Source organism: Canis lupus, chromosome 3 (assembly GCF_003254725.2).
Source record: "Canis lupus dingo isolate Sandy chromosome 3, ASM325472v2, whole genome shotgun sequence".
NCBI lineage: Eukaryota > Metazoa > Chordata > Mammalia > Carnivora > Canidae > Canis > Canis lupus.
This window is the reverse complement of record NC_064245.1, coordinates 49,229,451-49,251,208: the sequence shown is the minus strand read 5'-3', so window position 1 is coordinate 49,251,208 and position 21,758 is coordinate 49,229,451. Positions and strand designations below refer to the sequence as shown.

The 21,758-nt window shown below is 40.5% G+C and overlaps 1 protein-coding gene across 16 annotated transcripts in view; it reads right to left on the bottom strand.

The window, feature by feature from the left end:
• Positions 1 to 21,758, bottom strand: part of AKAP13 (A-kinase anchoring protein 13) — a 321,113-nt gene that overhangs the window by 107,603 nt on the left and 191,752 nt on the right. Inside the window, exon 1 of one of the 16 annotated variants that reach the window (XM_025438518.3) lies at positions 3,912 to 4,822. The exons of the other annotated variants lie outside the window; for them this stretch is intronic. Within the exon in view, the coding sequence (XP_025294303.1) occupies positions 3,912 to 3,992 (81 nt within the window). The 5' untranslated portion in view covers positions 3,993 to 4,822. Of the gene's footprint in view, positions 1 to 3,911; positions 4,823 to 21,758 lie in introns of those variants that run through there. 16 annotated transcript variants of the gene reach the window in all.

Sequence of the window (21,758 nt, the reverse complement as noted above, 5' to 3'; positions counted from 1 at the left end):
AGAATTGTGAAGCTAATCTGCAGTGAATTACTAGGATGCCAATGGGAAGACCTGGAGTCGTAAATGTGGAATTCCATAGTGGCAGGCCCACAATCTTAATTTTGTGTTTATTGTTATACTCTATCTCCGTGTTCATACATCAACCTTTTAGTACAGCGAATGTAGCATGAGGTGTAGGAATCCTTACTTAGAAATCTTGATAGATCAATTCATTCAATTAACAAAACTTTTTGAGCATTTAATACAAATCAGGAACATCGTTTTCAGTGTTTAGATATAGCAAACAGATGAAAAAAATTACAAGCTCATTTGTATAAAAGAGCAGACTTCCACAGATAAAAAAGTGGAGAACATACACATGATCACTTGAGAACTGAAGTGGCATATACACCCAAACATTATATTTTTTTAAAACACTAAAGGTACCAAAGTTCAAAATGAAAGATAACTGGCGAATACTTCTGAATTATTTTTAAAAAAGCATTGTGGAAAAAAAAATCTGCAAAAAATTGTGCAAAAGGAATTAATTTGTATGAGGCCATGAGTCTGCCCTAAGTGTTACAGAAAGAAATCCTGTACTGGGAAAGAAGTGATAGAGGTAGGTTCTAAGATTATTTCCAACACGAAAGTTGGAATCTAAGAGTGCCTAGGTAGTTTAGATGGTTCATCTCAGCTCAAGTCTTGATCTCAGGGCCATGAGTTCAAGCCCCACACTGGAGCCTACTTAAAAAAACAAAAAACCCCTCCCAAAATCCAAAGTCTTAGAAAAGAAACACGTATGTATTTACAAATGAAAACTGATTCACATATTCATGTAACAAAAGGCACTGTTGACTTGAAGAGGAGGTCTAGGATAGCAAGAAAAAAGCATGAGCTCTGAAAAAAATCAGATCTGGGTTTGCATCCTAGGACCTATTACACATGAGCTCTGAGACCTTTGGAAAATTATGGGCTATCCCTATCTATTTTTCCACATGTAAAATGAGACAAACTAGGAATGTAAAAATGAAATGCTTGGATCTCATATCCATCCACTTTTTCCCACTTCAGACCACAAAACCAAGTTACCATGCCTTGGGCTGCCATAATGGCAGCCTACCTCATCCACACACAGCCAGAAGATCTCTTCAAAACATTATTTGAGAAGTAATATATCCAAACAAAGCCAACTTCTCATGGCTGTCAAGGCCCTGCTTTTCTAAGTCCCATTATGACTCTTTTGATACTGCTCCTCTGCTAGGCCAGTGTGTCCCTGTCATAGTGGCTCTTCCACTGCTTCCCTGAGTACCTCGGGCCTCTGCATTTCCTGTTCATTCTCTCTGGAACACTTTCCCTTGGGCTAGCTGGCATCTTTCTATCCTCTGGGGATCATTTTTTTAAATGTTGGCACCTCAGAAACACCTTTTTATCTAAAACAGGCCTTCTGATTATTTTCTATATAGCTCACTGCTCATGCCTGTCAATTGTTTATAGTAATGCATACTTTTTCATTTCTCTCTTTAATTGTCCATCTTTGAGCAAGAAGAGGATTTTAAAGAACTGTGTACCCCTTGGACTTAGCGCTGTCACTGGCATCAAATAGGTCATTAATACCTTTTTTTTTTTTTTTTTTAAGATTTCATTTCCTCACGAGAGACACACAGAGAGGCAGAGACACAGGCAGAGGGAGAAGCAGGTTCCTCACAAGGAGCCCAAAGTGGGACTCAATTCCAGGACCAGGATCACGCCCTGAGCCAAAGGCAGATGAGTTCAACCACTGAGCCACTCAGGTGTCCTATTAAATGTGTGTCTCTCAATGATGTAACCTCCTCTGCCTCCAAAGGGGGGAGGGGGACATGAAACTTAGCTATCTTACTTCAAACACTAGTTTCAGGACTCCTAATGTTTACTTGTCAACAATGCCTATTTTCTGAGAAGTGAAGTTTTCTCTACTGAAACTCTTATTATACAGTTGGCAGCACAGAATAAAATATTAAAAGAATACAAATTCACTTAAAAAAATTCACTTAAAAAACTTAATTTTGGGCAGTCCAGGTGGCTCAGCGGTTTAGAGCCGCCTTCAGCCCAGGGCCTGATCCTGGAGACCCAGGATTGTGCCTTGTCGGGCTCCCTGCATGGAGTCTGCTTCTCCCTCTGCCTGTGTCTCCGCCTCTCTGTCTCTCATGAATAAATAAAATCTTAAAAAAAAAAAAAAAAAAAAGAAAAACACCTTAATTTTGTCCTTTATTAGCTGTGGCCTCGTTAAAAAAATAAAAAATCACATCTTTGTCAGTCAAGTACTTCATACTCCTCACCATGGCTCAAGAGATCTAGAGAAGCCTGACGGTCTTCATATGAACATGGAGGGGAGGGGGGGCAGGTGGTGAGCCGCTGCCTGAGCAATAAGTCTCAAATGAAACGATGTACACGGAAGTGTTTTGTTAAAACAGCATTTCTGAGCCCAATAAGCCCATGCTGATCTGGCTCCACTCATAAAGGTTTTCATGCCCAGCTAGATGGAAGAGTACTACCCATATGAGCATTATTTTAAATATTTGATATTCCCTGTGATGCCTTGACTAGGATGTTCTATACTCCCTCCCTCTTTTGCCCCCAGACAGGTAAAATCATCAAGAGTCAAGCATATAAAAGTCCTAAAAACTAGGCTCTTCTAAATATATGAGGACATAAATTTTAAAACACCACTGTGCTTTCATAGAGGTAATCCTATTTCAGAGAAACTAAAATTAATAACATCTTGGAACAAATTCAAAATGCCAAGTTCCCAAACTGCTCTCAGTCTAGGACTAGCAAGTCAGACAAGTACCTGACAGAAATTAGGAGGGATAGTGACACCACTCTACCACAAATCACGACTCCTACCTGGCTTCTCATCCAAGGTGGTATTTCACTGGCTTCTGTGTCTGGCCCTCTAGACCTGTTTCTTAGCCTTGATGGACCAATAAAAAAATCAGAAAGTCTGAAGTAATCAACTGAATTGATAAACTGATAACACAGTTCCAAAATTTCTTTACCAGGGCAATACATTACCACTCTACCTACACCCTGCTAGCTCTATACTTTCACAAGTTCAGGTATGGAGGTTTTCTTGGCAACTGTGAAGCACTTGGCTGGCTTCTAATTTCCCCTGCCTTTGCCAGAAAACTGCTAAATTTCCAAAAAGTGCTAATTGAGCCGTCCAACATTCCCAGACTTCCATCTTATGGCTGGAGGAGTCCTTACTAATTTTAGATTTCAAGGATGCCTTCTGTGAGCAATTAGCCCTTCAGTCTCCACCCCCATCCTGCTTAGACACCCAACATCACCAATGCCAAGAAAACAAATACAGCATCAACAGAGCTCATGAAAAGCAGTCAAACCAAAGCAGAAGCACCACTTCGCAACTTTAATAAATAGGTTGGAGACCCTTCCGAAGGGAACAAATGTTGTCCATCTTGCCCCTAAAGAGTTTCAAGAGACAGCAGAAAGCAACAGGTAGGAAAGATTCAGACGAAAGACAGAGAAAAGGAGACCAAGAGAAAGTGATACCCAGACAGATGGGGCTGGAGCAGGGGAGGGTGAGGGAATGGGAAGCACAAGACACAGACATCTTGGGAAAGAGCAACTCTGAAGGCAAATTTCTCCCATTGTGATTTTCAAGAGTATGAGTTCTTTTGAGCCTTAGAATGCATTTTAAAGCAAGCAAAATGACATTTCAAAAGTAAGTATGGCTCACTACTGATTCTTAAGCCCTCCATACTCTGTTCAGGTATTCTAACAACCTTAAAATCACCAATCTCACCCCTCCACCTTCTACTTTTCACACAACTTCTCAGCCTTTCTCCCAGTACAGGGCAGCCAGGGATTCAGTTACTGGATGCAGAGAGATAAAGGAACTTGAGAGCTTCGGGATTCTGAAGTGTGGCCCTTACCTTCAGCAACACCACATCCACAGTCCTGTCCACCTTGGAGATGTCACATAGGCTGTAGCGCCTCTTGTGCCGTTCATACATTTTTGTTCAAATTGCACTCCCCCAAGTCCAGAGTTTAAAATTTCTCACGCTGAGCTGGAGATCTGTGCCTTCTAGACTCTCCTCTCTATAAAACCCTCAAAGGGTCCAAAATTGATTAAAAAGAAACTGAGTGGAATCCAATTTCTTGAACTGATGACGGAGGACTTTCTGGCAACTTCAGAGCACTAGAATAATAATTTGTAATTCATAATATAAACAATAGTGCCTCACGATGCTATACTTTATGTAGATCTTGAGTGAAAGAGAAGCACACAGCATTTCCATCACTGGCGATAACTCCAGTAGAAAAATTATTAATGAGCCGGCTAAGCATAATGGCTGACACACGTGGGGGAAAAACCCAAGGCAGGCAATAAAAATCCAGTATGTACTTTGTCAGGAAAAGCAAAAGAGAGAAAAAGGTAAGACAACTCTATTTCAAAGGGATTGCACAAAAACATCCTCATTCTCTCATTAAATTCTGTTCTTGTTTAAAAAAAATAATAATAACAAGGAAAATCAATTTTTCCTTTACAGGAAAATAAAAAAAAAAATAGCAGATGCTTGGAGATTCTGTTCAAAGTAGAGTCTTTAGCATCAGCCTCTTGCTCGCTAGGCAGTAGGGCTTGGTTCTGACTTCAGTTGAAAATCTCTAATGACAGCAGAGAAAAAGGAGAAAAGAAAGACCACTCCTCCTGCGCTACTCCCTCCTCCCTCCTTGGGCGCTGGCTCTTTCCTTACCCCAGCCCCCCTTTCCCTCACCCTCAGGAACGTCACTACTTGCCCTTTTAGCTCCAGACCAGCAGCCTTGGAGGTTTGAAAACCTAATTGCAGTGGGAACATGATTCATCCACAGACAGAGAAGAGAAAAACAAGGCTTCCTTTTCCAACCCACTTCCTCCTCCTCCTCCTCCTCCTCCTCCTCCTCCCCTCCTCCTCATACTGTCCCCTATGAAAAAGGCTCTGTCAGGCATTGCAAGATGCAACTCGAACGCTATGATGTCGGAACAGTACGATAATAAAAGGGGGAGGATGTCATCCTAAACAACACGACCAAGTACAATATACTTATCTATTCCACGAAGTACAGAAAATTGAAACTACCCAAGGCGTACACCACAGCTCCCTGCCAAATGCAAACCAATGATTTAATATGAGAAAAATCTCAGCCAAGTATTTCAGGGCTATGTCTCTAGGATCCACAAGTGGCTCCCAAAGTACCTGACTCGGTGTAAAAATCATCACGAGTTCATCTGTTTGCTTTTTTTTTTTGAGGCGGGGTGAGTGGGGAGAAAGTGAGTGATAGAGGGGTTTTAAAGGATACTAAGAGAAAAAGAGTGGAATGAATGGGCATTCACGGGGATACTGTTTCTGAGTGAGGAGGGTCACCTAAGCCAAACCACTTATGCTGGGATGGCTTCCCCCCTCAGGGCTTCACGTGCACTCTCTGTCACCTCATTTTTGCTGAGACCTAGCCCCACCCTGTGCAACAGCCTCAGGGCACCTATTGGAGAATTCATCCTCTTACTGCAGACACTCTCTCACTTAGTTCATAAGGGTTCTGGGAAAGAGTGGAGAGAGGCAAGAATAAGATCTTCTGGAAGCATGACGCGGCCACCATTTTCCTCTAGGGGCCGGGAGAGTCCTTAGCCAGACCTGGTGTATGAATGAGGAGGGGATTCAAATACCACAGGGAAAGGAGGAAGAGAGATTGAGCACTTAAATCTCTGTCAGCACTGCCAACAGAGTTGGTGACAAGGTTTCTCAGGAGTTTATAGAAGGGGTGTAGAAGGTCTGATGAGTCACCATTTCCTCAGGCCAGGCGTTCACGTTGCTAACCAGCTCAAAGGAGGGAAATGCAGTAAACCCTACAAGCAAGCGAGTGTTGTCCTCACCTATTACCATACTGCAACCCCAGCTGTGCCCAACGCAGAAGCCCCGATCCCCACTCCTCACTGTGTCAAGCAGGGCACGCAAAGTGGACAGGCTCCCCTCCCTACATGCGCCCCAGTGAGCCCAGGCTCTGTGATGTCACCAACACCAATGGTGAAACAGATGCTGCTTTTCATTTTCACTAGAGTAAGGATGGAAAACAGTAGAAACATGATGATTAGAGAGATTAAAAAGTTGTAAATAAAGTTCTTGCTCAGACTTACCGAAAAGGGTGGGAACCTGGCCAGGGCTTTACAAATACTTTGAGACTCTGTGATCCAGAGCACAAATCGGAAGACCCTTCAGGCTTTAGTGTATGAGAACACTGCTAGATTATCACCTTTTCTGGGTGAACTTTCATCAAGCTATAATTTAGAGGGGCGCACCCCCCCCCCCGCCCCAGCTTCTTTCCATATGAACACAAAGCCAGCTCCCCTCTGTCCTCCACTTGGTTTATTCCTCCTGCCACTCCCTTCTGTTTTAATTAGAATCAAATGTTTCCTGCTTCCAAGGTTCCCAGGCATCTCTCAAGGGATCAGAAATGCTTTAGTCACCATACAGCCTTCCATTCCCAACCTCGTCTAAGTACTTACTGCCTTAAATGCAGATAATCTATATTGCTTTGACAGATATTTTGTGCCTTGCAGTGAAGGCGAACAAATTACAAGGTCTCTGTCCTCAAGAGGTTTATATCATTCGAGAGAAACCGGTTTCAAAATAATGTAATTGTCTGAAATGTTTTGAGACTTACAGACTATTATAGACTACCCTGTTTATTTCTGACCATCTGATGACTCTGTGCCAGAGGCTGGAAATCTAGGTTTCCTACTCCTGCGCACATAAGTAAACCTACTACAAAGATTTGGAGTTGTCCTTACGTATTCTGTTACTCCTTGTAGAACAAACACTCTGGGTAGGGAACAAATACTCTGGGTGGGGGGAAAAAAAGAGTCTGTTTTGCTTTCCCCTCTGGATCTGTTCAGCACTTTCCACAGAAGACAGGATCTGCAGTCCTGTGCTTTGGCTGCTGCTGTGACAATTCCAAGTTTTTATCAAAAACATCTGGAACCACTGACCAGTTATTCTGTTAGGATTTTGAAACGCAACAACCAATCATTTTATATACAAACCAGAGCTGAGAGCTATGAATTTTTGTTTTGAGAAAATTCTCCCTCTCCTTTAATTTTGGCAACTTGTACTAAAATATGTTTATTATTTACAGCCTCTTACCATAGTAGTTATTTACAAGATTAACTGTATCTCCCTTTTATGTCCTCCATCCCACTCTATCTGCAAAAGGAGTCCCAAATTCTTTAACAGAAGCAACCAGTGCTTTTACTCTTTTCACACGACAGGCCCAACATATGTTCTTAAGGATTCCAGAAGATGAAGTAAAAAAATATTTTATGAATTTTAATTCAACTATAGCATTTCTGTTCATGAATTAAATCTTCTTTTGATTTACTTAATTATAAGATCTAACACCTTATCCAAATTACTGAAGCAATTCTCATGGGTCAGCTCTATTGGGCTCCTTTTGTTGAGTTAAAGAGACCAGTCTCAAGCACCAGACAAGTTTCTGAATTAGGACACCACCTAGTGGGGATGCTAAAGACCCAAAGAGAACACCAAAAGCCAATAAGCACTGTGGGCAAAGGGAGGAGGTGAGTCTACTTCTACTAAGCATTTTTTCCTAGAACCCCAAAGTAAACATAAAGCAGCAGCAAGTGACTGGGTACTGGCTAATTGCCCTCCTCCCTCAATGATCAATTCAGTCTCTGCAGTGAAAACGAGGTACCAGGATGAAAATCAAGGGTTCTTTCTATTCCTAGGTGTGCTTCACTCTTAATGGGCAATGTGGGATAATGAGTTGGACTCTGGAAAACTATAGGGGATGGGTTCTATATGAAGTTCCTTCTCAACTGGATATGGTCAGTCTGAGACTAAGAAATCTTTATCATCTGCCGTATAGCTTATAGGATGTGGGTAGATGCAGAGGAGAAAGAAAAAGGAATTGAGAAATTCTTTCAAAACTGGTGGTAGAAAACATGTTGTGTATTCTTGCGTCACTATGTTTTCCTCCTCCACTTTTCACATGAAATCAGAAGGAAGGAAAGGTCTACCACAGTTAATTTTCATTTATCTGTGATTAACTTAAAAACAGTGAGTCACCCAGATTTACCTGTTTGTTGGCAGCAAAATTTGCCAGAATACAAAATAAAACACTTCACCTCCACTTGGGCAATTCTTGTCTGCTTGGAATTACAGACTCCTTCACGTATGATGATTGATTACTTGGGACGAGAAAAAAGGAAATGATTTACAATGGCTGCAAAAGCACTGTTTCCATTTGCGATTTCCTTTTTAATTTCAACTGAGGTGTCTGAGAGCAATACTGGTCCAGGAGAGGAGGCCTACTGTCCTCGTCCCCTAGTCATTTCTTTGACCCACAGATTTGGAGGTTCCAAAGGCTGAAAAAGGCAGAGGAGAAGAGGAAGGCCTGGCAGATACCCACCAACTGTTCTGGTTCATTTGGAAGAGGGTAGAAGCAAAGCAGTGCGTCTCTTTTAACCCCTTCTTGCCTTCGCAAGAAGAAACCAGAGGACCATTTGGCTAGTAGCAGTAAATGATGTGAGCATGATAACAATGACAAAAAGAAATTAAGATGAAAGCATATAAGAAAAATAACAACAAAGCTTTAAAAATGTCTCTTCACACACTTTTGCTTGTCCTGGGAAACAGGTCTCATGGAACAAGTTCACAAATGTTAAAATTTTACTAAAACTGCCAACAGCATGGTGAAATAAAAGCAGTGGGGAGAGGAGAAAGATGGCAGAATCATAATGTGGGGTGGAAAAGTAGTGACATGCCAGTTTCTTCTGGGGCAAGATTTATTGGTAACAACGTGTACTGAGTCCTTGCTGTTTTCTAAGTGCTTCCATGGGTATAATCTCATTTATTCCTCATCAAAAGCTATATGGTTAGCATCTACTTTGCAGCTGAGGAAGAGGTGCGTTCAGAATTGCAGTCAGTTGTACAGGGTCATACAGCTAAGAACACAAGTCTCCTTTAAACTCAATTCTGTAAATCTTCTTTCTTTTCATTACACATCTTATTTTGCCTTGAGTAGTCCCTCAACGTTAAAAGCATAAAACTTGGAATTTGTAACTCTATCAATATTCTCAGACTTGATTCTATAAAAATGCCAAAGGATAGAATAATTCTTCTTCTCTCAAGAAAAATGACAAATGGTTCCTAATTTTAGAAGGTACAGGTGGAAAGTGTTATCATTAAACAGACTCGACTTCTTTGTCAACATTCTAATACTGAACATTCCCTTTCAACAGCTTCTTACTCCAATAATGTATTACAAAAATCAGAATGAATGCATCCACTGCAGAGACTAAAAAGGTTTCTAAATACTGATGACTGCGAGTCAGGCCTTCTTCAAAATGAATGGAGCTACTAATCCTAGTTTCTCTCCTTGGGACAAACATTAGCTATCTTGAGGCAGCATTTTAAATATTTGAGGATACCCATCATGACTCACCACCCTCCTCTTTAGAGCTTCTCTCCTGGATCACAGTTCCCACAACTGCAGGCAATGAGGCACCTGACCAATGGCTGTCTGTCCTCCCTGTGACCATATAACCTGGGGTGATTAAGATCAATCTGGCCATCTTCACATGAATACCACTCTACTAGAAGGATATATGCCTCTGATGAAACACACTCACTTCCTGTACCTTTTTTGTTGGACTCAAAACAGGGCTTGCTTCTCTATACTATATAATAAATGTTCCATACTATATCTTGTGATTTTAGTCTTTTTAGAGATTTTATTTATTTATTAATGAGAAACACACAGAGAGAGGCAAAGACAGAGGCAGAGGGAGAAGCAGGCTCCCTGTGGGGAGCCCAATGCGTCACTAGATCACAGGACCCTGGAATCACGACCTGAGCCAAAGGCAGATGCTCAACCACTAAAAGCCACTCAGGCATCCCTAACTTTCTGATTTTATGTAAAAACCCACTTTACATCTTTCCTTTCTATGTTCTCATTTATCATTTTAGCCTAAAAACAGCATCTGGAATCTAGATTCTGTCATTGAAATAACAGCTATCCCTCCAAACTTACTATCATCCATAAACCTGAAGGGCAAGGCTAACCATGAAGGCCCCAAGGTATGTCACTAAAAGCCTCCCTCGGAAGGATGGCAATGCATCAACTAGCACTCCTGGGAAACTGCTATTCCATCAGCTACAAAGCCCATGGAACCCTGAGTGCCATTTCTTCATCTTCTTTACTATATGGAACAATCTGTAACATCTCTTGATGAAAATGAATCATACTAGATGGATGGCATTCTCTAGTTCAGACAGTCCAGTGACCCTCTCAAAAGGAGAACTGAGACACAATCCATGCAGCATACTATTTGATAATCACCATCCCTGTGTGCTCATGCACTATATTTGAAACCAGATCCCAAAGACAGTCCTTTCTGATCAACTATAAATCATATTCACTGTTATTTCTGAATCTTCTAGCAACATTTTTAGCATGATCATTATGACTATTATCACATAAAACACTACATCACTGACAAAATGAAACAAGAGCTACTCTAACTTTCTTCCTAATGGTATAAACTATTTCTCACGTGCAAAAATCTTACCAACTTCATAATCCTACAACTGCAAACTTTTAGTTGAGTAAAATAACTGTAAGTAATAGCACCTCTTTTTCTCCCCAAAGCATTAATAGTAAAAACGATATGCTCCCTCCACATTTTCTTAATCTTCAACATACTATACTATTAAATATTAAAGATCATTCAAATACACTTTTCATATTTCCTCCAAAAAATTTATATATACATTTATAAGCATGAGGTTCAGACTAAATTTCTGGTCATAACCGCTATTTCAGATAATAAGCTAGACTGTGAAAAATATTTTTTATCACTTAAATAATTTTTTTTAAAGATTTACTTATCTATTTGAGGGGCAGATGCAAAGGGAGAAGAAACTCTAAGCAGACTCCCCACTGAGTGTAGAGCTTAAGTTGGGGCTCCATTTTTACAACCCTGAAATCATGACCTGAGCTGAAATAAGAGTCGGACACATAACCAACTGCACCACCCAGGTATTCCATCACTTAAATGATTTTGAAGCAACTTTACTGAGGTATAATTGACATACAATAAATTATCCCTACTTAAGTATATCAAATATTGTATAAACATTTAATTTTTCAATAGAATTTTCAAATTTTTCCAAAGAATGTGACTTTAGGATACATTAGTATTTTAAAAACATGGAATGCTCAGAATGCTAAAAATGGCAAATTTAGTATCAGTAACAACTAAGAAATTTCACGTGGAAAATCCACAATATTGTTGTGATTGTATATGTCACATGTCACTGACCTAAACCTTCAACCCACTTTTCAGGAAGTGAAGTGAATGAGATCTATTTACTTAACGCCCCTGCTTGGCACTGAGGCCACAGCAGCAGATGAGACATTAAAGACTTAGGATAATGTGTGAGAAGTGTTGGGACAGAGGGTCACGGGGCACTATGAGAACACATGCCTGGAGAGGTATCATGCTCCAACTGCCAGCACAGGTCTACTGCAGAGATGCTGACAGAGAAGCAGGCACTAACTAGGTGGGACGTGTGCATATGCAGCTGCGGGGAGGGAGCCCCAGGACGGAGAGCCAAACAGATATTCTGGGCACAGGTTCTGACAGAGGACTGAGCACAAAGGCCCAGAGGTGAGAAACAGCAAGCGACAAAGGACAAGGCCCGAGCAGCAGAAAAAGGCTGGTGCCAGATGAGCACGCTTAGAGAAGTCTGAATCACTCCAACAAGAAAAAGCCACTGGAAGGTTGTTAGCTCGAGAAAGGCACGATCGGTTCTGCAGTTCAAAAGTATCATTTTTCTAGAGCATGCTCAATAGATAGGAGGGAAAAGATGAGAGAAGCAGGGAGATTGGTCACAAAGCTGTCATGGACGCTGGAAGAGAGAAGGAAGGAAGTCTGAATTGAAGTGATGAACGAACATGGAGACCTAGAAAGGAAAATGGGAGTCACTGGGTGGAGAATGAGGAGGAAAGGTGTGGTCTGACTAGGATTATGCCCTGGGCAACCACACAGAAGGTGGAATGGAGCACAAGGAGGAGGTAGGGAGAGAGGAGATGGTGAGTTGGTTTTAGATGCAGAGAATCCAAGGATCTTAGAACCATCCAAGCAGAGTGCCCTCGTAAGCAGGCAAGCAGGTGCGTCCAGAGCCCAGGAGAATGGCAGGGACCCGGCTTTCAGATTTGGGAATCCATACACAGACAGGGCATCGGAGACACTAAAAGAAGGAAACACTTCATAGGAAGAACGGTAAACAGTGTCAAGTGTTATAAAAAAGGTCAAGTAAGTAAGAGATTTGGATTTTGCCAATCTGGTAAAATTGGTAGGGGCAGTTCTGGGGTAGCAGAGTGATGAGAGCTGGATTTAAATATCCTACCATTTCACAAAAGGGAACATTTAGGCTCTGCCTACATACTCAATTTTTCCTAGCTATCTCTTAAGATGCTTTACTTATTGCAGAAAGTATCTTAGTGAGTCTTTCTATCATGGTTGCTATAGGGTTGCTAACCTAGTAATAAATACTTTAGATTGTAAAAAAATTTCTGAGAGTAAATGAAGCATTAACAGAGAAAAAGGGCCATTAACAAAAAAGTGAGTTCTATGCAACATGTATGACTGTTCTTTTGTGTACTTTCAATTCTTTCCAAGAACTTCTGTCATAAAGACCAGAAGAGAACAGAATACTTGAGTGCACACGTTGCTATTTTGGTTAAGAATATGGACAAGTGCTTCATAACAGCTAGAGGAGGGAAGCAGGGTGGACAGTGTTTTGGCAAGGAAATGGAAAAATTAGGGAATAGCCAATAAGTAAGAAACTCCCTTTCCATATGAACATCTATGGAAGTAAGAACAAACCTCATTCTATAAAACAAAGGCATTGAGATCAAGGGAAACAACACTGACATTTACTGACCAGAATTTCCTAATGGGATTTTGTCATCACTAGCATGTCATGGCCAGTTAGTAATGAATTAGTGAATATTAACAAAATTTATTTATCCCTTCAACAAATATTTAAATGCCTGCTGTAGTTGTGCTCTGGAAGGTGTTATGAGCTATAATATAAAGATGGATGAGACATTCCTGAGACCTCAAGGAAGGGGCAACAGCATGGAATAAAAACATGAGACAGCATGGGTAGTACAAATAAAAGGCAGAATCGTAGTAAAGGAATGAGGATCTCTGGATGAACTGATTAACTAAAAAATTCCATGAAGGCAGGCGTTGCCTTTAAAGAGTTTGAGTGAGGGTACAGATGTTGATGAATAGCAGGTATGACGGAGAATTAGCCAAACTTTCTAGTTCCATGCATCAAATCCTGTAGGGAAGTGCTGTAACATCAGCCTGAGAAAGCATTAAACACCTAGATTATAAAAGCATATGATGTCATGCCAAAAAGTCCAGACTCTATACAGAGGCCAGTGGGAGCCAGCAAGGACTTTGGAGCAGAGAAGCTGTATGACTTTTGCTGTAATTCAGGAAGATACTACAAGTCTTTGGCCTCATCAAACCTAATCTCCCTCATCTGGATATCATACCACTCACTCCATGGTTTCATCCAGTCTTACTGACTACTACTTCCCAGGATAGGTATACAGTTGGTCTCTTAAGGTTCCACAATTAGGACATGGTTCTTCCTACCTCAATGCTCCCTGGCTCTTATAGAACAGTTGTGGCTTATAGAATTCCCTATCTCGTCACTCCACCTCAGCCAAAATATACCCCTGAAATCCTACTTTCCTAATTAGGGAATATCTCTGCCTACTCAAACCCACCTTAAAACTCTATCCTTTGAACTCTGATAGTCTTGTACTCTGATGGGCTCATTTTCCAGTGTTCTGCCCTCTATTGTTATTCCTTGATGCTTACTTTGACTGTGAGTAAATGGTGAGTTCCTTAAGGGCAACAGGTGCTTCAGTTTCTCCTACAGAGTGTAAAAATGACACCAGACACCCAAAAGCTGGATGACTGATTATGTGCTTATTTATTACCACTGTCATAATCCTCAGACTTTTCCAACGGCTGATCAGTTTATTTATTAAACAATGAGAGAACAAACATTTTGCCAGTGTTAACATACAGAAGAGGTAGGTAGTCTAAAGGAGTTTCTGAATTTAAAGGATAAAAGCTTTGGTCAGACATGAAAACAATGCTCAAACAATGCTCAAAAGAACCATTCCCTCCACCTCAGGAAAATTTTGCATCCCACATAAAATTCAAACGTATTACTTTAGGAAATTACTCAACTTACTCTTATTTTTCACTTCACGGCAAAAAGAATAGCCCTAATATAGTCACTCAGTCAGAAAAGCCAAGAAATGATTCAGCTTCCCATGGAAGACTTCCCTCATCCCTCGAGGCAAACACACACCACCATACAATCATGCCTTCCAAAAAATATAGAGGTATAACTTGCTCTTTTTATCAATTGTCCAAAAAGACTTTTGTCTTTTTGTCAAAGGGAAAAGAGAAAAAATCCTTCAAGGAAAAAAGAAATCCCCTACTATTTAATACTACTGCCAGGTCAATTTTGGCATTTGCTCATTCCCAAAAGAATAAATCTGGTTTTGCTCATTGAGAGACTACTATTTGGAGCTTGTATTTGATAATCTTATTCAACTAAAACAGGTATTTTGATGTTCTGCACATTTTTAAGGAAATACAGCATACTGTTTACCTCAAATGAAATTGTGAGAATTTGTTTCGGAAGAGATGTTAGCACAAAAATATGTTTTGGGGTGGGAGTGGGTACGGATATAGCCCTTTACTGAGATACATATAGGCCAAGATGTCCCCTATAGTACATGACAGGAAGTGAAGGGTGGACAGCTGGCTAGTGACTCCAACACAATGGTCAAGAAGATAAACCCTATAGCGAGACTATCTCGGGCATGCTAAGTAACTTTTTTTTATGAGAGAGAGAGAGAGAGAGAGAGAGAGAGAGAGAGAGAGAGGCAGAGACACAGGCAGAGGGAGAAGCAGGCTCCATGCACCGGGAGCCCGACGTGGGACTCGATCCCGGGTCTCCAGGATCGCGCCCCGGGCCAAAGGCAGGCGCCAAACCACTGCGCCACCCAGGGATCCCCGCTAAGTAACTTTTCTGTTCCTTAGTTTCTCACCTGTACAGTAAGGGCAAAATCCACCAGGACAAAGCATGAAAGAAAAATGCCGCTATGAGGAATAAATGAATTGATACATGTAAAGTATATTCTAAGTGCCTGTGGCCTGAGTACTGTTCGTTGCTGTAATATTTTATTATTATCAATACATTTTTGTCTTATTTAGAAAGAAAAAAAGAAAGAGGTATTGAAGGCAGCATACAAGGCAAAACCAAGTAACTGAAATATTCTGACTCAAGCTAGAAATTAAAGACCAAAACACCTTTGCTTTGAATCAGATCACCATGTTCCCTCTGAAGGTATCTGTATCCTGGGACAAGAAAGGAGAGAGAGGGAAAAGTCTTCTCTTCTCTGTTAAGTGGAGAAGGCAGGAGGCCTCCCCAGAAGCTAAGACCAAAGAAGCTACTGAACTTCTCAAATGTCTTGCTGTTTTATGGAGAAGCAGCTCTTTAAAAAGGCCCAGATAGGACTGGGAACTCAGACGAAAGAGTTATTAGCCTTGGGGGGGAGGGGGGGGAAGAAAAAGAAAAATGCTCTTTATCTGAGGCAAAGGGAAAGGAGTAAGGAAAGGCAGATATTTATAGATTTTTCCTGGCTAACCCCCAAGTGCCTAATTTGGACAGAATTTATAGTATCCCTGAACAATCCCCACCCAGAAGGCTGAAATACCAGAGTGACCCGCTGGGATAAAGAACATTTGGCTTTAAGAGGTGACTCTGGGAGAGAAGACCAGCATAATGACAGCTTCTCTAGCCTTTTCTCTCACCTATTCTTGTAAGACTCTTCTACTGCAGCCACACAAGTCAACTTACTGTCTTGTGTTCAGACTAGACTTTATACCTGGCTGACTCTGCATCCTTGATCCTGCCCTCATAGTCTTCCCCATCTCTGCAAAACCGGTCAAGTCTTTAACTCCTTCCTATGTGATCACCTTCATGATGCTTCCACCAAGTACTTCAGTCAAAAAGCTTGACTCTATCAGAACTGTGTTAGCTCTCCTACCATACTGAAAGCATCCATCGATTATCACACTAATCTGGGTACCTGCTCTACAAGTCACTTGGAGCAAGACCTCTCTATTTCTTGGATTTCCTATAGATTCCTGGCCTTAGCAATCAACAAATAGTTCCTACAGGAATAAGTAAGCATATATATCTCTGTCTGAAGAAAATATTTCAAGCAAGGCAATGCATTTCTCAGATCACACTGGTATAGGCAATATAGACTCAAGCTACTTTTATTCATAAATTTAAATAATTCATGAATTTCTGATATGGAGATAAGCACGAGAAAAAGTATCTACTCTGCTCTCCACCAACAAATGGCATATTTGTTTGTCCTGTCAATAAAAAGGACATATCAGAAATTAATCAGCAAGTAGAATACCTTCCCTGTCTACCCTGAATGGCTTTTTGAAATATAAACTGCAGTTGAGGTAGGTTTTGCAAGGCCATTCTTGAGATCTGACTAAATATACATTGATTTTTATTTGTTCATAATTAACAACAGACTGAGATAATCCAGTACCTTTCTAAATATACAGATGTCTCTTTCTGGAATTAATATAAATGTTTTTAACACAAACCTTGAAAAAAGGAAACTGTTTCCAGTGAAACTTTAAAAAACACATACTCTTCACAAAACGGTGAATTATTAAAGACTAAGTTTCACGGAAGCATTTAATACTTTCTTCAATGATGTGCATATGTTCAAAGTGTGTGTTTAATGGCTCAGAAGACTGCATCACACTGACGAGCCGTTGGCTATGCCAAGGAAAATACAACTAACAAATCAGGCTACTGTGGAGATAGTTTTAAGTATCATCGGGGCTACTTCACTGAGCTTCCAGCACAGTGGAAGTGAAAGGACACAGAGGAGGCCTTTGCCTCGTCCCTCCAACTTGCCACATGTAAAGTGCCCAATGAGGATGCTATAAGAACAAGCATTAGTGGTCTTCCAAAGAGCACAGCCTTAGTTAATATGGCTTATCGCTTACGTCTTTCATACAAGTGCAGTTTTTCAAGGTCTGAAGAAGCTTTGCTCTTTTCTGTTTCATGAAAAAAGCAATTTATCCAAAGTTTACATAGATAAGAGTTCTTGGTTCAATCCTCAGTACTCATATTAATGGGTTATCAATGAGGAACTTCCTCTTCTCTACCTGATTTTTAGTTGCAACTCCTACCACCATGATTAAATCAGTTTTTAGCCTTGCTAACAAAACTTAAAAGCTCCAAATATTACTTGCTATGGAAGTAAGAAATAGGATTTTTTTTTTTTAGGGGGTAAAGATTTTATGTATTTGAGACAGCAAACAACAGAGAGAGAGAGCGAGCATAAGCAAGGAAGGGACAGAAGGAGAAGCAGGGCTGCTGAGCCCGATGCGGAGTCTCATTCCCAGGACCCTGAAATCATGACCTGAGCTGAAGGCAGATGCTAATGGACTGAGCCACCAGGCGCCCCAAATAATAGATTTTAAAGGAAAGGGAATGACTTAAGATTGCTGGTTCCTCGAAAGAGATGAATTAATAAGTGAACTGAATAAATATACTCTTATGCAAAGTTTAGTGAAGCATTATAGACAATTATCAACTAAGTAGGACTCAGTCTTGCTGAAGTTCTGTTCCTTTCATTCTCTTTCAGGGTACTCAACATGCAACCAACACTGTAGGTGCCCATAATGTGTGAGGTAATGTGGCAGGTCACTGTATAGAGTCACTGGCAGGAGGGCTCCCTGTGCAGCAGTGTGCATGACGCATGGCTCACTTCACACTTCCAGCACTCTGTGCTCCAGTGTGGGGAAGGAGGACAATGTGTACGCCTGAGAAGAGTCTTCAAGAATGGAAGGGCACCTGGTAGACTGCAAGGGTGCAACACAGGCAGAATACCAATGAACAAGGGCACATTTAATGGAAATGAGGAGTCTAGTGTGGCTGAACACTGGACTGTCAGCCGGAACAGCAAAGCTAATGGGACCCTAGAAGCATCCTCTGGAAGCTGATTGTCAAGTCCATGTATGCCACACTCTAAATTTAAAAACTAAAGAGCTAATCTGATATACTTTTAGCAAGAACCTTATGTATATAAGCTAGAGCAGTGGTTCTCAAAGTGTGGTCTACCAAACCTCAAGGCTCCCAGATGCATTTTCAGGGTATCTATGGGATCACGACTATTCTTACAGTACTACAGATATGCCATTTGCCCTTTTGCTCTGTTGATATTTGTGCTGATGGGCCTTAACAAGAATCAAGGCAGTGTTACTAAAGTGAGTTAGTGGTCATTATATTCTTCATTGCCATATACTCATAGTTTTAGAAAAAAACAAAAATATTTTCACATAGAATGTCCTTGATGAAGCTATAACAACTTCATTACATTTCAATCTTTAGGTACATATCTCTTTAATCTTCCGTGTGACAAGTGGGGGGTATACAGAAAATGCTCTGCATGTAAAGTAGAATGGTTATCTTGAGGAAATTCACTTATGCAACTGTTTTAAGTTGTGGGCTAAGCTAGCCACTTTTTTCGTGGAACAAAATTTTAACTTGAAAGACTGACGAATGAAATGATGCTTATTCAGAACTTAGGTATTTTCTTGGAAATGAACAAAGTGAACCTATCTTTCCAGAAAACAACTAGCAATATTTATCACTGATGATAAAATTCAGATGTTCAAGTGAAAATAAGAATTTGGAAAATTCGTATCTGCCACTGTGAAGTTGTCAAGTTTACCAATACTTAAAGCCATTTCTGACAAGACTGGTGGTAATTAACAAATTGGTTTTCTGAAAATGAAAAAAAAATGTCAATATTTGGAAGAGCTGTATGTTACTCAATGAATGAGTACTTTCCAAATGACTGATCCATGAGGTTAGAAAATTGTGCATGGCTAAAAGATCCACCAAAAAGGACAAGGCAGACCAGTAGATTTTATTAATGTATCAGAATACAAAATGTTCAACAATAGGACTTCAGATTCCACACTGCAAATAACTCTTAAGAACCTATCATCTGTCAATTCTGATCTGGCATCAATAAGAATACCAAATTATCCGAGAAAACAATTACAATATTCCTCCCTTTAATAAGCATATATCTGCATGACACTGGATATTCTTTATATACTTCAACCAAAACACCATGTTGTTAAATAAATAAGAACCATGAGAATCCAACTGTTTTTTTACTGAGTCAAGTTAGATTAAAACCAATTAGATTAAAATGGCACTCTTCCAATTTAATTTTGAAACTTATTTTCCATAAAAATGTTCTTCATATTAACAAGTAGTGATCTGTTAATGCTATTATAAATGAATTAATGCTTTTTCAATGTCTCAGTTTTAATTTCTTTTTTTTTTAATTTTTATTTATTTATGACAGTCACAGAGAGAGAGAGACAGAGAGGCAGAGACATAGGCAGAGGGAGAAGCAGGCTCCATGCACCAGGAGCCCGACGTGGGATTCGATTCCGGGTCTCCAGGATCGCGCCCTGGGCCAAAGATAGGCGCTAAACCACTGCGCCACCCAGGGATCCCTCAGTTTTAATTTCTAATGTGGTAAATAGTTGTAGGTATAACCCATACAAACAAGTGTTCTTTGGAGTTCCCAATAATGTTTAAAAGTGTAACAGGATCTTTAGACCAAAAAGTTGAAGAACTGCTGAGTTTATAAGGTAGAAAGAGATTGGTAGTAAGGAAACCAGTGAATCCAGGTGAGAGAAGATGAGGACACGAACCCTCTGAATCAGAGTTTGAAGTGACAGGTTAAATTGGACAAGAAAAAAAAATGAGGGCTGGCAGAGGGAGTTTGGGATGAAAGCTTTTTGGCTTAAGAGACTGTATGAAAGCCAATGCCTTTAGTTACAGATGAAGTGAGGCCCAAACAATTTCATAATATTTTGAATGAAGCTGATGAATTAAGAGTAACTACAGCAGGAATGAAAAGCAAAGATGGTTTTCTGACAGCTCCATAAAATTCTTTAGGAAAAGCCCATTTCCATGATCCACATGTGAACAGACTTCTCAGGAAGGCACTTCCTAGGTGATCACATGGCTGGATAGGTCTCATTCCATTATTTGATAGACCAGGTGAATGACCAACAGATAAATTAACACAAGTAACTCTTCAATGCAAGTTCCAGCATGACTAGCAGGATTGGTGTCCACGGATGTATATTTTTATCATGATAATCAATGATGCCACAATAATTCAGACATCAAGAGGAAGACAAATGGTGTCCGGTGTTTGCCAGGTACATGCATTGGCATTTTCGAAATATACTAAAGATTTCCAAATCAAAGTTCCAGCAACGAAGACTTTATGTCCAGCCACTGAAAACTGTGCCATTCCACAAAGATCCATTTGTCACAGGTTCCATGGAGAGGAAATGTTCTAATCTAATTATGAGATGGTCTTCGGTCCCAGGGCATGCAATGACGAACCAGAGGCTACAACTCTAAGGAATGGAAGTTACAAATGTGGTAGACTTCCTACACATTTCCTCTCTCTGCCAAAGCTGAGTTGTCTCTCAGTTCAGCTACTCCCTTTGGTCATCAGAATATAGAAGCTTTAAAAAAAAAATTTTTTTTTTGATGGGGGGGGCAGGCAGAGATATACTCCTTTGTAAAGGTTACCTTGTTAAAACGTAAAATCAATGGCATGCAGTTGTCAAGTGTTTTATTTACTATTTGTTTACTAGAAAAGAACTTCCTAAAGGAACATTTCATTTTGTGGAAATGAATGCTGATAAAGTCCTATTACATTATGGCCCTGCAGTGCCTCCACTTAGCAGAACAGCTGCTGACATTTCCTGTGACTGTGTATAGCTGAAAGTGCAAGCCTTGCCTTTAAAAATATTTGACAAGTCCCATTTTTACCTATTTACAGATTTGTACAATTATCTCCTTTCATTACTAAATTCATTGGTTATATGATAAAATCCTTTCCAGAGGAAGAAGAGTCAGCCAGTCCTTTCTTCTTCTTTTATTAAAATCTCATTTTCTATTCCCACCTTCCTCGCTCCATGCCAGGGTGATAAATTATCAGAAGTTACGCCAACAACTGCTACAAGAAGCAGACAGCCTGGGTCCTCCCACAGCTATTGCCCAGTTTCTAGCCTTTTAGAGCTTGATCAGTCACAGATGCTCTCAGGAGGTTGCTATGCTCAGTTACCCTACTGTTTCCCTGACACTGCCCCAGGAAAGCTCTCTATCTTCCCTTTCCTTTTTGCTACACCTCCTCTTTCCCGCTGCTAGCCTCCACTGACAAGCTTTGGGAGGAAGGATCAAGGCAACTTTTCACATCAGTTAATTTAAAGGCATCTTCATGTTTATACAACAACAGGGTTTTTTAGAGAACCCACAGTGAGTGTCTAAGCCTTTTCAGATACAAGACTTATTTCAGAGATCCTATTCATTTTATTTATTTATTTAAGAGAGAGAGAGGGGGGGGGCAAGCAAGAGCACATGGGTAGGGGCTTGGGGTGGAGCAGAGGAACAGGGAGAGAGAGAATCTTATGCAGGCTCCATGCCCAGCACAGACCCTGACGTAGGGCTCAATCTCATGACCCTGAGATC